Source organism: Barbus barbus (assembly GCF_936440315.1).
Source record: "Barbus barbus genome assembly, chromosome: 7".
Lineage (NCBI taxonomy): Eukaryota > Metazoa > Chordata > Actinopteri > Cypriniformes > Cyprinidae > Barbus > Barbus barbus.
The window spans coordinates 10,239,718-10,258,475 of NC_136735.1; the positions used below are offsets into that span (position 1 = coordinate 10,239,718).

At 35.3% G+C, this 18,758-nt stretch overlaps 1 protein-coding gene across 4 annotated transcripts in view; it reads left to right on the top strand.

The window, feature by feature from the left end:
* Positions 1-15,423, top strand: part of LOC306873264 (patatin-like phospholipase domain-containing protein 6) — a 39,751-nt gene extending 24,328 nt beyond the window's left edge. The window contains exons 28-35 of one of the 4 annotated variants that reach the window (XM_079422417.1): positions 3,415-3,531; positions 9,611-9,727; positions 11,693-11,841; positions 12,009-12,161; positions 12,337-12,453; positions 12,792-12,876; positions 13,058-13,203; positions 13,292-15,423. In XM_079422417.1, coding sequence (XP_079278543.1) covers positions 3,415-3,531; positions 9,611-9,727; positions 11,693-11,841; positions 12,009-12,161; positions 12,337-12,453; positions 12,792-12,876; positions 13,058-13,203; positions 13,292-13,372 — 965 coding nt within the window. In that variant the 3' untranslated portion in view covers positions 13,373-15,423. Of the gene's footprint in view, positions 1-3,414; positions 3,532-9,610; positions 9,728-11,692; positions 11,842-12,008; positions 12,162-12,336; positions 12,454-12,791; positions 12,877-13,054; positions 13,204-13,291 lie in introns of all 4 variants that reach the window. The other 3 variants (XM_079422420.1, XM_079422419.1, XM_079422418.1) reach the window with 3 other exon arrangements.
* Positions 15,424-18,758: the final 3,335 nt, after the last annotated feature.

Consider the following 18,758-nt stretch of genomic DNA (forward strand, 5'->3'; position numbering starts at 1 on the left):
AAAAGGCTAAGCTCTCATTGTGTCGTCCTTTTCACACATCTTTTTCTCACATTTTCTTTCTATTATATTCTAAATGCCCATCATGTCAAGTATACACTATTAGTTTTGGTAGAAGGTAAAACCCCTCTTAGTGCTGTCTGTAGGATCCAGAATGCATCCTCCATTTGCTTCCCCCTGCCCTCTAAACGCTGTTTCCTCTTCATTCTGCTGTTGCAGCATTGCTTATTCTCACACTGACTGCACAAATAAGACATAACAGGTCCAAAGACTTTACTGCAACTCACAGTATGCCTTCACTCAGCTGTGGATGTTGGTCAGGTTGTGCTAATATGCTATAGGGCTGGGCGATATGACGATATAATCGTATTTCGACGATATCTTGTAAGTATCACGATGTCGATGTCAACAGACAGGTAACAGACGATTATCGGCATTATCGGGGGAAAAAACACAAATGATAAACCTAGTAAGTCGCAAAAAATATATTACACAGCCCCATAGTCACCATACAGGTCTTTTTGCATGCAAGAATGAACTAATTTAATAGGAGGGTTGGGAATCGAAAAGCTATTCCAATTTTGGAAATAAGATCAGATGCGTAAAGTCAGGAATCAAATTACTTGTTATAAAATTAAATTTCGATTCTGCTTCTCAATTCCTGTATGCGCATTTTTAGTGATTTCAAAAGATTCAGCTGCAAGAAGACGAAATTGAACTCACTTCTGCACACACACACACAAAGCTCACACGAAAGCCACCTCTTATGTACGCAAACACTGGACTGAGCTCTCTTTCTCGCATTCTTACACATTCGAATGGACAAATACACACAGAATTATATCCAAATATCCCATAAATATAGTCGGTTGTGTCTTAAGTGAACGTAAAGAGGGTGTATTGGATCCGTGCATTGATCATAAATCATTAATCTTAATCAAAGAACAAAAGAAAAGAAAATCCCTCACTGATCTTGACTGAATCACTTTTGTAACCTCAGTTTATATTTTATTTGCCTGTTGTTTGGCGCTGACTACTGTAATGGCAATGTGCATCTGTGTATGCGATTATTTTGGAGATGCGTTCCAGTATAATTTATCCTTATTTAGGGTTTAGACCTATTCTATTTTGATCTCCAGTTTAATCAAAGTTAAACAGAAAAAAAGACAAACAGTAGCACTGCATGCGTTTCTGAATATTTATTTTAACAGACTGTATAATGATAAAAAACTACACACGACAGTTATAATTAAAATACGCAAATTCCTTCACAGCCTATTCATACAGGACACACAGTGCCATATTTTAACAGATTTTTTTAAACAGTGTATACAGTATAATTATGTTTAATTAAGCTGAGATATAGCACTATAAAATCTTAATTCATTTGCAACAAAACTATAAAATGTTGTTGCAAACAGATGAAGACATTATAGGCTACTCAGCTCGCCCCTCAACATGCACGCGTTCGAAGATTCGGCAGCCCAACACTGAATATTATATTTTGGGCGTTGTATTTTGATGAATACAATAAAAATGATAAAAACTAAAATACAAAACTAAAATTTAAAATGACCCCTTGTTCTAAATAAATCAGTTATTTTTATTTAGTTAAAAACAGGCCAAAAGAGACCTCCGAACAAGGCTACCAGAAAAAAACTAAAAAATGTTTTTGCTCAGAATTCTTTTTAATCTCTGCATGACTTTAGTCATACATGCTAAATATCAAATAACTTATAGCTTGACTACAAGTTTAAAAACAGCGCTACAATTATTATAATCAAGGAAATTAAACTTACCATCATGAAATTTGTCTAATGCCAAAACGAAAGAGAAACATCGGAAAACAGGCATATTTATTCAAGACATTACTATATGACATCAACATGCATTTATCATTCTTACAATCACCGCCAGAATGTCCAGCTTCACCATGATGAACTTAAAATTGGGTTCTATTATTTTTCCTCAACAGTTCTTCTCACAAAACGAAATTAATTTCAAACACAAATTTGATAAGAATAAAGTGGAAATTATTAGCAACACCAACATAACAGCAAAGCTAATGTTTTCTGTTAGTTTAAGCACAAACTAAGAAAAGTAATACCAAATTTTAACGTGGCAATAATTAAGACCAAACTGAATATGGTGTGTTTATGGTGCACGTCGGCAATGTTTTCTTAGCGGGGGCGGGGCCTGGTGGAGGTGGGGCTTATATTTTTTAAGGCGATTATCGATAAGATATTTTTGACATATCGCCCAGCCTTAATATGCTATAATGTCTCCTTCTAAAGTCATTTCACTGATTTTTATTCAATAGTAGTTAAATGTGCATAGGGCAGTGTGGCCAGTATGTTGCCATATTGAGATTATTAGCAGGCTGAATTCTCATTAATGAATAAGAGAAGTTTGTGAGCTACAAGATCTATTGCTTTGTCAATGGATAGTGCACATATTCTGTTTAGTTTTTTTGTTCACCAGGCAGCATTCATTTGTCAAAAACAGTAGTATTATAAAATAATATTACAATTTAATAATATACCTATTTTATTATACATACATCTATTTTAATAATTTTTTTCTGTAATAGCAAAAACTGAATTTTTTTTTGTAACACCAGAAGTCTACATTGTCAAATATTTTTTAGAAATTATATGCCGATTTGGTACTTAAGAAACATTTCTTCTTTTTTTATTAGTTACAATTCTATGAATAAAGTTTGAAAGTGTTTTTTATTTTTTGTGGCATTATAAATGTCTTTACCGTCATCTGACCATGTTGGAAGTAAATATATTTAAATCCGATTATTTTATTTTAAATCTGTGATTTTCAAATCTTAAAACTTATTGAAATTTCATAGTAAAATACATATTTCTTTCCCACAAGAAGCACAAATCACACTGTTTTAGTTTGTTAGAGAAGATGCTGTGGTCAACATGCTCTTGTCATTATTGTGTGCTATAACACTTAACAGCCTGCAGGTCTCTCAATCTCACCCTCTTTGGCCCTTCCAGCTCTCCTGCCTCCTTTCCTAATCTGTTTATTTGTTCATTTTGGCATGGCATAGACTGTCATCTCTAATAAATGCAGTTTAGATTCCTATATTCAGCATTCATTCCCTCTTTGGCTAGGTAAACACGCTTTTAGAAGTGTTGATGGTATTTGACATTTAGAAATGAGAGAAACTACTATCAAGTTTTTTTTTTCTTGTTTATATTGAATTGAATAATGTGGTCTGATTGACATAGCCAGATCTCAGCATGATGTCCATGAAACTGCGGAGAAGTACAGTCAGAGAATTTTGGGTCCCCCTCTCATTCTCACTCATCTGTTTCCTGTTGTTTACTGTCCTTCCCTCCTCTGTCTTTCTCCACGTCTTGTCCAGTTTTGATTTACTCTCCATCTTCATTTTGCCAGGCTGTGTTTGGCGCTATGTTAGAGCCAGTGCCTCCTATACCCATTATCTGCCTCCTCTCTGCGACCCCAAGGACGGCCATCTCCTCGTGGATGGTTGCTATGTTAACAATGTCCCAGGTCAGGATTCTGCCCCCTTTTCACCAAAGCCTTCTAGAAGCCTAAAGGAGGTTTATAAAAACTTGCTACACCAGTATCCCTGCGACAAGCAACCACTCAGTTACCCTTTGCTTTTTATTATCTCTTTTCCTGTTTAAAACGAATTAACTCCCTGCTTATATTGGGAACCCATGGCTTGGAAGGAACCCAGGATAGTATTCAATGAGAGAAAGAATAGAGGAGAGAGACTGTGCTTTCATAACCAACATAAACATTACATTCAGCTGAATCTGATAAAAAACATGTCCATGTTTCATTTCATCCCAAATTTAAAAAAGAAAAGAAATTTGATTTTGCATGAATAAAATAAAAGCCTAGATGGGTTTTTTTTCATAGTGTGGTTATTTTTTATGCCAATTAAGCACAATTATTCCCCATATTCTCATTACCGTAATGTGTCTGGATGTATATATTGGTTTTTATGCATATAATTGGTTTTTTTAATGCTTAATTGCCATGAGTGGTGCCATGAAAGGCTTAATGGAAGTAGAATAGGCTTCATTTTCTTATTGCATTTTCTTTTAGCAAAACATAATTTATTTTTAGGGTGAAATGTGACTTAGTCATGGTCTTTATCAGTTTTGTAAGATTCACTAGGTGCACAATTTACATTCAGTTTTTCTAATCACACCCATTCTTCCCTGTTTGGCTCTTTTGCACACATAGAGTCCAGTTATTGATTTCAAATCACCTGATGCTCAGATTCCCTTTCCTTGTGCATTAGTATAGAATTTAGCCGTTGTATGGTTACAAATATGTGCATATACATTACATTATGTGCATTATTACAACGGCAGTACATGTAATAGTTATGGCAGTTACTTTTAACTTTGTAATATGATGTTTCATTTAGCATTTTAAATTTGATTAATCAACAGTAGGCTTTCTGAAAATAAGGCATTGATATGTTTAGAATGATTTTTGCTGTTGTTGTCATTTACTGAGGTGTATTTTAATAAGGCCTCTGTGTATAGTTGGTGAATATTGTTTAGCAGTCTAGTGTCAGTTGCTCTAGCTAAACCACATACACTATATTGCCAAAAGTATTGGGTCACCCCCTTCTAATGAACATGTTTGACTACTTTAGTAATTTCTATGAGTACAAATCTTAATGTTTAAGCATATACTGATATTCTACGGAATTGTGTGCTTCTAATTTTATAGCAACAGTTTGGACAGGAGCCTTTTCTAGTCTAACATGACAGTGCCTCTGTGTATAAGGAACGATTCAAAAAGACATGATTGATTCAGTCAGTGTGGAAGAACTTGACTGGTCTGCAGAAAGCCAAGTCCTGATCTCAGCTGAACACCTCTGGTGTGACTTTGTATGCAGACCTTGAGCCAAAAACTCGTCACCAAACACCAATGACTTGTACATAAGGGTCCTGTCATTTTAGGCGCATCCAAAACTATTGCAAGAGAGATGGAAATATAATTTTTAAATACATTAATTACGTTTCCATCTTTGTTGCCACAGTTTTGTTAGTGCCTTTTTCTGTTCTAAAGAAGGGGGTGTCCCAACACTTTTGTCCTTATAGTGTCTATACAAGTCATTGGTGTTTGGTGATGAGTTTTTGGCTCAAGGTCTGCATATAAAGTCACACCAGAGGTGTTCAGCTGGGATCAGGACTTGGCTTTCTGCAGACCAGTCAAGTTCTTCCAAACTGACTGAATCAATCGTGTCTTTTTGAATCGTTCCTTATACACAGAGGCACTGTCATGTTAGAATAGAAAAGGGTCCTGTCCAAACTGTTGCTATAAAATTAGAAGCACACAATTCCCTAGAATATCATTATATGCTTTAACATTAAGATTTGTACTCATAGAAATTACTAAAGTAGTCAAACATGTTCATTAGAAGGGGGTGACCCAATACTTTTGGCAATATAGTGTATGTTGATTTGCACGAAGCTACAACCAACACTGATGCTGTGATGTGACTTTCGATATCTATAGTAAATTATGGCTGCTGATGCTCCTCTATATTTGCATTTTTGTTTTGCTGTTCAAGCTGATGTATTTTCTCCATGCTCTGTTCACATCACATGCACTCTTCCCATCTACCTTGAATGTGGCTGTCACAAGCACCCCATACACTCTGTGTGCATGCTGTTGCATGTTTATCTATTGTAGGCCATTATTCTACATTTATGCTATATTTATAAGGATAAGAGTCACTGGGAGGTGTTGTTCTGGATCCTACAGCACGGTCAGCCACTCATTAAGAGTGTCACACATTTTTAAACAGGCTCATAGACAGATCTTTTTATGTATAAGTGGGAACCATTTTTGCTTTAAATCAGTAGCTCACCCCAAAATTACAAATCTGTTATTATCCACTTTATTAAACATGAGAGTAAGTAAACAGAGTGCTGCAGGGATTGCATTTTTGTAGGCCAACCCACAAGTATTGCCCCTGGATCAGTCAACAACAACAACAAAAAAACAGGGTTTTATTATTCATACATTTTATTCATCACAATAATCATCGAAAATGAACACCGTGTATAATTTTTGAAGCCTAAATACCATCGCCAGAAGTGTAAATGAACTACACCACAGTCACATAACTTAAAAGTTACCATCATTAAGCTTCCTAATAAAAAAAAAATCCCTGGAAATTTGATTTAGGATATTTTTCAAGACCATGATTATAAACTGTGAAAGTGAACTAGTGAATAGATTAGTGCTGTCAAACGATTAATCACATATTATGTAAACAGAAACTTTTATTTTGGATATGTATGTGTACTGTTTATTTATTATGTATATATAAATACAAACAGGCATTTATATATTTAAGAAAAATATGTTATGTTTATATATTAAATATATTTATATAAAATATAATATATAAATGTGTAAATATTTTCAAAATATATACTGTATGTGTGCGTATTTATGTAAACATAATAAATAAACACAGTACACATACATATAGTATGTAAAAAAAACTTTTATTTTGGATGCTATTAATCGCGATTAATCGCTTGACAGCACTAGAATAGATACGTTTTCCTGTTTGGTGTGATGATGTTTAAAGGGGTCATATGGTGGTATTTTAAAGATCATTATTTGGTGTAACAGAATATGTTGACATGCTTTAATGTTCAAAAAACATTATTTTTCAAATACTGTACATTATTGTAGTTCCTCTATGCTTAATTTTCTACAAAGTCCCTCCTTCCAACAAGCGCAGTCTGCTCTGATTGGCCAGCTGACACAAGCACGCATCGGAAATGTAACGTCCCTTACCATAATCGCGAGCTTCAGCTTTGTTAGTTTTACCATCAAGCGCGAAAGGGGAACAGAGTTGCGTAACAGACACAGTGATGATGCTCGTATGTATTTGCAGTACACAAGCCGCGGTTAAGACTATTTCTGACGGGCTGTGATGTGACCCTGTTCCCCTCTTTCACACACACACACACACACACACACACAAACAACGTGTTACGCGCAAAACTCGAATTTGAACAGTCAATAGCAAATACTTGAACTACTGTATTGACCCGAATATAAGACAACCCTGATTATAAGACGAGTAGACGACCCCCCTTTTTCCAGATGCACCTTTTGGAAAAAGGCTTTTTGAAAACCAAATCTTGTTGTTGTTGTTTTTTTTCTCTCTGTATAACTTTTTAATTATTATAGATCTGTATAATATAATATTTTCATATAGCATATTTTACATTGCATAATATTTTCATATTGCATATAATATGTACCAACAATCACATTTAAAATATACACTTTTTGATATACCATAAAAATAACAGGTAGCCCATCTGAATAACATTTAGGCTATCCATCTCATAGTAGCCTACCAAAATTTTATGAACAGTAGAAGTGAAATCTTATTGTAGACTTCAAATCTGGGAACTGTCTTACATTTTAAAATCACTTACAGAGGAAGTTAGTTCCCATCAGGCTAACATGACAGTCAGGACTCATGCCACTGTAAGCTTTTCTTTTTCTTTTTCTTTTGTTTGCACCCGTGATCTTTACAAAACACATTACATATTTCATGGCACACTTGTTTTATGGGTTTTTGGTGCCACCTATTTTTGTGGGTGTATTATTGACATGTCAATGTCTAGACCCTGAATATAAGACAACCACATTTTTTCAGATGTATTTCCAAGAAAAAAACATCGTCTTATATTGGGGTCAGTACGTAATAACAAAACATACTTACAGTCTCTGATTCAGAAGCGCCAGATTGTCATAGCAAAGTCGGAATTTACCCCCTTTTTTTTAGAAATAGCCTTCGTGCATAGCCAGCCTTGTACTATATTAGGTTTACAAAACTGTTGTCCATAAAATACGTTGCACAAATTTGAACATTTGGGTTGTGCTATTGTGTTGTAAACAAATCTTAACAATGATTCCTAATTGCATCTACTTTCAGAAGGCCAAATAAAGTGCTTTTGCTTTCGCACAGAAACACACAGCGTCTCCTTCACACGGCTGCATCAACACTAACTGTGGTTACTGAACCAACCCTTCTTTCTTTGCGTGAACATTTGGGCAAATATTTCCACATGGTGATGTAGACATGTGGGGGCATGTTTGAATGAGCCGTTTTAGCCCGTCTGGATCAGCCTTCTCTTATAGATAGAATAAATCCTTTTGTGGGAGACTTTGAGTTTTGTAACTCTGTAGATCGTATACATGCACAAACAGCTACATAACACACTAATGAAAAGGAAAACAAGAAATTGCATCATATGACCCCTTTAATGTCCCAGATAACTTTAATAGTCCCATTTAGCCACACCTTAGCAATCTTTTAAGACAAGTAAAAGCTTTTTAAAAACCACAAGATGGTTGGTTTTGGGGGTAGTGCATTAGTAGTGTGTTACGTAATTACTTCTATGAAGTAACTAGTAAAGTAATGCATTACTTTGAAATTTACAAGAAAATATCTGAGTTAATTTTCCAAATAAGTTACCCCAGTTACTTTGTTTTCCAATTTATTCAATGACAGCTCTTCTGTCCCCATGTTCAGAGAAATCAGTGCAGAGGTGTTTCCTTCAGCCTGAGGCTTATTCATTTCACTTTTGGTGTGAAAGATCCTTTACAGTTGCTGAAAATACACCTTTTGCCCAGCTCAGGAGACAAAAAGTAATTCAAAAGTAACGTAATGCATAACTTTACATAAAAAAGTAACTAAGTAACGTAATTAGTTGCAAAATTGAAATGCATTACTTTTAACAGTAACTTTCCCCAACAGAGAAGATGGTATTACTAATGTACTTTGTTGTAGAATAAAACACAAAATATCTTGAGCTTGTGTTAACTATGGTCCTTATTGCAGGCATTTAACCAAAAACTTAGATATAAAACCCCTCTGACTAAAGGACGATGGAACTGAAAGGGTTAAAATGCTATTTCATTTTGGGGTTTCAGCCGACAGTAATGCACCATGCTTGCAGCACTCTATAATGACAGAATGTTCATTTGTGTCACATGCTGAATGCACCTGCCTCTCTGGAGTTTTCTCTCTCCTTCCAACCCATGCCACTGTCACGCCTCTCCTGATACCTGATGGTCGAGTGTAGTACTGCAGGCCAGGACAGGCTGGCAGTGCCCAGTATACTGTATGTTCACTGAATGTTTTTCAACTCTGTCTCCTCTCTGCCTGAAAAAATACATCATTACTGATTAATAATGATGTATTTAGGTGAACTGTAAGAATATTGGCACAATTTGTATCTTTTGCATAACAGAAAAAGGATCCATGATCATTTGAACTTTTTTGATTGAAAAAAGCCCGCGAGACAGGGTTGGAAGATAAGTCAGCTTTACCTCATGTGTGTTTACTCAACCTCTGTCAAGGTCGGGTTCACTGAATGAGGTAGGCCAAACTAAACCACCGCACACCGTCCTTGGGGTGACAGTCACTGTATCTCCCTGCTGGTCTGTGTGCTACTAACCAAAACTGTGACTTCAGGGTCACCTCCAAACTCTGCTGAGGCGTTACGTTGACATACTTTAGAGGTTATTAAGAGGTTATTGTCCCCTCCTGGTGTGGTAGGCTCCCTGTGGCGCTATGTCAGGGCGAGCATGACCCTTTCCGGGTACCTGCCACCCCTCTGCGACCCTAAAGATGGAAACCTGCTCATGGATGGAGGATACATCGACAACCTGCCAGGCAAGTACGGCCCAGAGCAACAACTCAGAGAGAGGGCCGCTGGGGCCAGAAACACAATCTGGTTTGGTCAATCACTTAATTTTTGGTTTTAAAGAGCTACATGGCTCTGAGTAAGTATACTGTGATTTTCTTCATAATTTTGAGGGTAGAATGAGTGGTTTTGCTTTATCCATTTGAACTCAGAATGTGTGTCTATTTTAATGTGTTAGTTAGTAAATTTGGCATCTTGGAGATTTCCAGCTTATTTTAAATTCATTTAAAATGTTCTCTCATTTCTGGTGACTATTAGATCAGTTTATGATTTGTACAGAGACAAATGGATAAAGTTCTGCAGGGATTGGGTGGTGTGGACAAAGATGCTCAGTTGTTTGACCTCTTGTCCTCACCAGTCTATTAAAAACAGGAAATTTAATCAGATTGTAAATATCAATCATTGCAAGCTGCTGTTGTTGTCTGGTGTATGATTGGTCTTCAATTGTGATTATAAATATGTTGTATGTCTTCTTTACAATATAGGAAAGTGTGATTTAATGTAGTCAAATTTTAAATGGACTAGTTTCCAAAATATAAAAAGAAAATCAACCAAAAAACATATCACCAGACAGCAATGGCATAATGTCCCTCAGTTTGCAGTGCAACATTGGTTCAGATGTTGCATTTCAACTGGGAACATCTTAATTCAGGGGGAAAAGACAAGATTTTGAAGTTCACATTGCATGTTATAATTAGTTTTATTATAATTTAATTCATTAGTTAATCAAGCAGTTTGCACTGCTAAAGACAATTATTTCTTGCATTAAAATCATCTGTGTTATTGCCAGAGCTGGGTAGATTACTTACAAACTGTAGTCCGTTACTGATGTCAAATTACATGACAAAAAGTGTAGTTAGTAACGTAATACATTACATTACACATTTTAGATAATATGATCAAGACTTTCTGATTACTTTTAGATGACTTTTGACTTGTTCATCACATCTATTTAAATAGGATAATCTTGTACCATATTGATATAAAAAAACAAAAAACATGAGTAAGAAAATATATTCTATTTGTTATAATTAACAACATGAAGTGCTTTATATTATGTCAAGGTTTGCCAAACTGGGGTTCGTAAAAGAACTGCAGGGTGTTTGAAAGTTTAATGAAAAGCTAATAATTAATTAAATTGTAAACATATAAAATTAAAATAATTTTAAAATAACAATCAAAATAAAACATTTACTAAAAAATGAAATATTTTGTACCTGCATGTCATGTGACCAAGTGAACATTCAAATGTGATCGTTAATTATTAAAATATTTATTTTAAAATCTCAGGGGTACTTCAAGTAAACACTTCATTTTAAGGAACAATTCTCTCTATTAACATACCATTAACTACAAATTTTGCCTCAATAAACTAATTTGCTGCTTAATAGTTAGTAGTTGTTAAGTTTTAGAATCTGATTATGTAATCCAGGTTAAATGTAATTAGTTACTACCCGGCTCTGGTTATTGCCTATGAAGCAAATTGGATGTTAAAATTCCAGGGAATAGTTCTTAACTCCCTTTTTTTTTTTTTTTTGGTAATGCATCAATTTTAAGCCTACATTGTTAGGTTTTAATTGCATCTTGTCTTGTCATCATTGAATATAATTGTCTTTTTCCATCCTTTGTTATTACTGATCACCTGCAAGGCTGTTTTACCACATTTCTCAGCAAATGTTTTAAGAATCTACTTAATTCTACAATTTTTATTCTTACTTAAACATTGATGTTTAATCGATTTTATTACTGATGGAAATGGCAGCTTTCCAGTGAGGGGTTTGGTTAAACAGCGTTGATTGATGATCAGTTATTAATTGAAGAATATTGTCTGAAATATTAACGGTACTTTGATTCTTCCTGCTACCTTGTGGATGTCTGTCTTTGTGTACGTGTGCATTTGCTTGCATTCAACTGGCACTCTTAACGCCCTGCAGCGGACATAGCTCGTAATATGGGCACAAAAACAGTCATCGCCATCGATGTGGGCAGCCAGGATGAGACTGATCTTTGTAACTACGGTGACAGTCTTTCTGGCTGGTGGCTGCTATGGAAACGAATCAACCCGTGGGCGGAGAAAGTGAAGGTGAGTCAATTTTGTGGGATATTATAACACTTCTTGTGGAGCCAATGCAGCCGTTTCAATTTGAGATCCTCTAATGGAATTAAAATCTTAAGAAAATATTGTACAGTCTATGAAATTGATTGTGCTAGCTCTGCGTAAATGTTTTAAAAACGTCCTGTATTTCTCAGGTGCCTGACATGGCTGAAATTCAGTCCCGTTTGGCCTATGTATCTTGTGTACGGCAGCTGGAACTTGTCAAGAAGAGCGCATACTGCGAGTACATTCGGCCACCCATCGACCGCTTCAAGACCATGGACTTTGGGAAATTTGATGAAATCTATGTGAGAACAAGCTCACATCTGCAGTAAACACAGGGCGACAATTAATCTATGTAGTCTTGATACTGTAAAATGAAAAGCATTATAGTATTTATTATAGTGTACATAAAGCAATTCGTCCAGATGGTAAATGACCTCTCAAAACTAGTATATTTAAAGGTTTTCTGTTTTCTCTAAGGATGTGGGTTATCAATATGGTAAACTAGTGTTTACTGAGTGGGCTCGTGGGGACATTATTGAAAATTTGCTGAAAGACCATCGCTCGGCGGACTACAATGACAGCAAGAAGACTGATGTGAGTGATGTGAAACAAGCCACTATTCTATCACCCTTTTTACAATGAATATGAGAATCCTTTGATAAATAAAAACTTCACAAAGAACAGTAATTATTTGAAATAGATTTTTTTTTTTGTAACAATGTAAATGTCTTTCCTGTCACTTTTGATCAATTTAATGCATCCTTGCTGAATGAAAGCATTATTCTTTCTTTCATAACAAAATTTTACCCCAATCTTTATAGATTAATTAATTTTGAGTCTTTTTTTCTTATTTTATTAAACTGCGTATTAAATTGTAATTTGTCTATTAATTTCATTCTGTAGTGATTGTGTTTTGTTGCTATTTGTTTCAGTCGTGTACGTGTCCTAGTGCAGACTTCACTGATCTAGCTGAAATTGTGTCCAGAATTGAGCCGGTGCAGAGCTACTTAGCTGATGGTCAGTTACTCAAAAGAAAAAAAAATACTTCTTTACTAATTTACACCATTACATTTATTTGAATATTTAGCTTCTGAAATTTATGACAAAATTGACAATGTATTTAAATTTACAACATTGGCCAGCAGAGTTGTTATTATATCATGTACTTGTGCTTAACTGATGTTTTTGTGCCTAGCAGAGGAGTCTGACTATGCGACGGAGTATGAGGAGGACGGGATGGACACCGTGAGAGAGGAGGAGGGTGAGGAAGAGGAAGAGGAGGAGGCTGACGACCCAGAGGACCAGTCTCCTGGAGAATGGGGACCAAATGGGATCTTCCAATCAGTAAGTGTACACACGCAACCTTTTATTTGAGGCCCTAGAAGTTAAGTGAAATTAAAGTCAGGTGACATTAAAAACTAAATTTTTGTAGGATGAAGAGAAGACCGTCCGTCAGAGGAAGAATATCACTAGGGACCCCAACTTGGACTTCTCTGGAGTATCAGATTGCTGAAAAGGGAGTAATGCAGGGTCAAAGGGCACTGGAAAGAGAAGCAGAGTCCCACCAGGGACTGAAGAGTGTAAAGACAAATACAGAAGAAAAGACTTCTGAATTAACAAGATTGTTGGAAAGTCACCAAAGATACTGTGATTTAGACCCTTTTAACACTACATTACCCACAACTTGTCACCAAAACTGTGACTCTGTTATGCCTTTGGAATTATTATTTTTTTTGGCTCAAGACTCTACAACAACCGGGTCCAAAGACTGTGGGGGCCCACCAAGACAGAGGAACCAGTACTTGAGATACTTTGCCACTGAAATTAGGGACTCTACATCTTTTGAGATGTTTTGGGAGTTTCATGGGAAAAGATGTCTATAGCGGCCAGTATACCTCTATCCTTAAGTTCTGGTTTTCCCATCTGTTTCCAGATGATACCAGTTCATTAGAGATAGTGTGTGGTTTGTGATTTTAATTTAATTTAATTTAATTATTTTGTGTTTGTTTGTGTGTATGTGTGTGTGTGTGTGTGTGTGTGTGTGTGTATGTGTATGGCCACAACCTAAACAGGCATTTGTAACTCCTCATAAGATGCCTTCTAGACTGAAAATGGCTTCCCAAGATGCATTGTTGTAGGTCTAAAACTGAGAAAAGACTGTATAGGTTTAGAAAGACATCAAGAGGAAGTGATGCTGCTTAATAGAGACCTATTATTTCCATTACAATGGTTAAGATTGTGATTTGATGCTATTTGATGTAAGGTTGCAATGCTTGCAACGTATTAGGAAAAATCACTGCAGATTTTTAGTAACACTGTTTCTGATATCTAATATTATTTTAAACAAACCAAGCGCTGGGTAAAATATGGACGAACCCAGCAATTGGGTAGTTTAGACCTAGCGGTTAGGTTACTGCCCAGAAGGTTGGGTTAAACATTTAACCCAACTGTTGGTTGAAAATCAGATGGATACATTAGAGGGGAATGAAAGGAAGTAGATATGTTAGAGAGTGAGAACGATAAAGAGTGTGAGGAAGTGAAAAGCGGTAGAGAACAAGGAAGTGAAAGCAGTAGAGTGAGGTAGTGAGTGAGAAAAACGATTGCTGTAGAGAGTGAGGAAATGAGTGTGATAAAGAGTAAGGAAGTGGATATAGTAGAGATCGAGAGCGGTAAATATTGCAAGGAAGTGAAGAGCGGTAGTGATTATGGAAATGGTAGCGAGTGAGGAAGTGAGATCGGCAGAGAGTTAAAAATGAGTGACAGAGTGAATGAAGAAAGGGAATGCCAAAGGCTTTCATGAGGAGTATTGTTAATATTGGATGTGCCTGTGTGTGTGTTTGTGTGTGTGTCTGAGTGAGTGAGTGAGTGAGTGAGTGAGTGAGTGTGTGTGTGTGTGTGTTTGTGTTTTCAGCCTTTTAGAAATGCAGAACTACTTGTTTCAGGTAGACGAGGTGGATGCCTTATTTTGTTATTGCACATTCAAAAGCAAAAAAAAAAAAAAAAAAAAACAGAGATGAACAAAAACACCTGTAATATAATCCCATGTAGATGTGGGAGTTTAAATGGTTATATTGCTGAACGAGTGCCAGGTATGAAATGTCCAGTACTGGAGCAGATCTTCCTTGCACTCCAAAGCCAAATGTCATCCTTCCCATATTCACCATCCTAAAACCTATCCATAATCAATGTATATTATCTCTGAAACCTCACTGAGATGTACAAATTCCTCAACCATTGATGCTTTTGCTTTGTTTCAGTCTTTTATGCTGAGACGGTTTGTTTTATACGTTTATGAGAACTGAAAGGATTGCCAACTACTATTTAATTTATTTGTTTTACCACTGGCTTTTTTAATAGCTTTTTAAAACACTTTAGAGATTATAGAGAATAACAGTAAGCGTTTTCTTTATTTGCTTGATTAGCATTTTTGCACTGATGATAATGAAGATAAAATAATGTTGATGTTGTCTTTACTGTCTAATATAAAAGGTGGCTGAGGTACAGACGGGTCACCATTTGAAGCCTCAGAAATAAATGCTGAATAATAAAAACCTATTTAATGCCATGCTGACTAAACCGCTTTTTGAAATATGTTCCCAAGTGATTATTTATGACTTTATGAAACGTAAAGCAACTTTATCCATGGGAAAGATCTAAATAAATCCTATTCTACTACATTCTTTGTCAATATACAGAAAATTGCAGATTTAAAACTGAAATGAGGGAATGAAAACTCTCCGGGTCATCATTTGGATGCACCTTTGTCGCCATCTTTTCTGCTTCCATCACACATTGATATTAAAGGTTTGTGTGTTTGTGCAAGTTTAAATATACTTGTGAGCGCTAAATGTCCTCACTAATATAGTAATAAAATAATCCTCGCTAACCTGTTGAACCTAGTTAGCTTAGTAGTCGCTAGTTAAAAGTATTTTATAAATCTACTTTTTGTATCTATGTTGATGATCTTTTAAAAACTTAAATTTTTCTTTTAAAAGTATTATGTACGACCGTCATGTTTAATAAATTAAAATAGTATTTGTGGTATAATGTACAGTGAGCCAGTCACACTTTGAAAATGGACATTAAATATTCATTCGTTTAGCTTCAGAAAAATAGTAAACAATGTAGTCAAACTCCACAACAATTTTAATTTGTTTACATTTATATATTTTTATTATTAGTCTGCATCCCACCTTAACTTAGTTATCTGGGTCATCCGTCTCTTTGTCTCTTACCTTGTTCTTTTGCTTTCTTGCTTTTTAACTGAAGATTGCATGTATTTACGCATCAAATGTTCACCATTAAAATACAGAAGTCCCTCGAGGCCGTTTTAACCCAGACAGTAACCGTTGGAAATTTTGGCGCCAACTGCCTTTTTTGAACGTGTTTGAATGAAGAGCTCACGCGGAATGATACAAGTCCTAAAGTAGGACCGGTTTATCATAGATGTGCAGAAATACGGGTTGTTTTTAAGTGAAGCATCAGAGAACATCAGGACATGGTAAGTTAACTCGAACAATGAGTAAGTAGGCCTGTATTGAAATTGTGAAATATTTCGTTGCACGTTTAACATAGTCGTTATATTAATACTAAACTAAATTTCCTAATTATTCCATTCTGACATTGCCGGGACCTCAGAGGAATATCATAGTGTTTTATATCAATGTTTATATATTAACATTGACTGAAATAGGCCTACATCTGTACTAAACCAGCAAGCATTTCTCATGCTGTATAGCAAAAAGAAAACTTGCCTATTTTAACAAAATGTTTGGAAAAATTTTAATCACTTGCAAGTTGCAAGAAAACGCACTAGGTGCTGATTTTAGTACATAAAAATAAACCACACAAACACTTTTTTTGTATTTTATTTGTTTTAGGTTTTTGAAAGTTTTAAATTTTTCCCAAAAGAAAAAAAAAATCCTGAGGTATTCACAATATAATGGCATTTCTTTCATTTGAAATGAGGAAACAACAAAAAATTGGGGAAGGGGGCATCAAAACGATGACAAAACTGTAATGGCTGTCTCTCAATACAATACAACAGGTTGGGATACTTCTCCTCCATATATAATATTAATATGGTACCCCCCAAAAAAAGCTAAATAAATAAAAGTAAAAAAAAATCACATAAGACAAGCTACATTATTCATGCTTGACTGATGTAGTTGAGTTTCGTTTTTAACATACCACATCAAATCTTAGATTAAATCAAACTAATCCCAAAACGTTAGCAAAAATGTTGCATCATATCTATATTCTATAAGTTTCATACATCCATATACCAGAGAACATATAAGGTCTAAATTTTGCAATATATTTTTCAAGCTGTTGAAATATGCCAACAAATGGTTCTTTTTGACTTGAACAGCATGTCAATGGCCGCATCAAACAGAATTAGCAGGTTTAAACATTTCTAAACTCTATCTATCAGTCAAATAGAATTTGGTGACCTACATGGTTCTAAACTCCATCATGCCAATTAATAATAATAATAATTAAAACAAAAACCTCCAGTGCAACAGCAGCTAAAATTTGTAAGATTTCCACATTAAAAATCCATTGTAACCATCCAGCAAATCAGAGCTCTAATAACAGCTCTCGGGGAAAAAATAATGTGCCTCCAAAAAAATAAAAATAATAACAACAATAAAAAAATAAAAAGAACAATAAATGATTGCTTAGCTTCAACAGAAAAAGACACACTATTCCCCAGAAACATTTTGAAACAACTCGCAATCCCACTTTTCTCTCAATTTGGTGTGATCTTAACCCTGAAGATAATAGAGCAAACTAAATGGTAATTGTATTCAAAGTTGAAAATAAATGGTTACAAAGGACCAAAATGCATACAAAATAACAGACTTTTGGTTTTCTAACAGCTGAAGACACGATGTCTTGCTAAAACCTCTTTCAGCACTCATTCATAGATCAATGGAACACAATTACAACATAGAAGAAAAACAAACAAAAGGTCAAGAATCAATACAAACGACACGTCATTAACAGCTTGAAATCAGCCAACAATGAAAAGTAAAAATTCTATAATGCATATTAAGATCAGAAAGTCAGACATAAAAAGGCAAAAGTGTCTCTTTTTCTAAAAACACAACGTTTTGGAAAAAAGTACAGTTATATATGTCATAAATAAAGATAAAATATTTATGTATCCCCTCCCCCTTCCAACCAAAAACAAAATGTAAAATCAATGGCAGTTATTTCAGAGATCATAACATGCAATTGATATACTAACAGCACTGAACAAACTATTTCTCCAAACTACCATCCCCCGATTCTGACCCCAAACACATCCTGCCCACCCCATCCCAGTACAATCCTTAAATATGTCAGCTCATTGAAGAAAAACAAAATAAAACACTCTCTCTATTGATCGTAAATTCTCTCTCCGCTCTAGCTGAGGTTGTGATATTCACTCACTCGTCATGGAGACTCCAGTAGTTATGTGTGTGTGTGTGTGTGTGTGTGTGTGTGTATGTATATATATGTATATATATATACACACACACACACACATACAGGAAGTTTCGGGGAAAAATGCAAACGGACTTGATTTGAGTGACTGCATAGTGAGTATTTGGTTTAATTACAGATGGGGCATCATGATAATTTAACAAAATAATAACAATAACAACAATTCTAAATAGTAATAAAGACTCAAACATCATGACGGCAAAGTACACGCCTGAGCACACTCCAAAAATAACAGCGATGCTGCAACACACACACACACACACACACACACACACACAGTCATACACAGAGAAACAATAACTGATGAAACAGCAGCACGCGCTGGTTTAGTTAACAACATTTGGTGTTCGGGACGTGTACGATTACCGTCGGCAGACATGGGTTCAATATCTCTGTCCTATTCACAG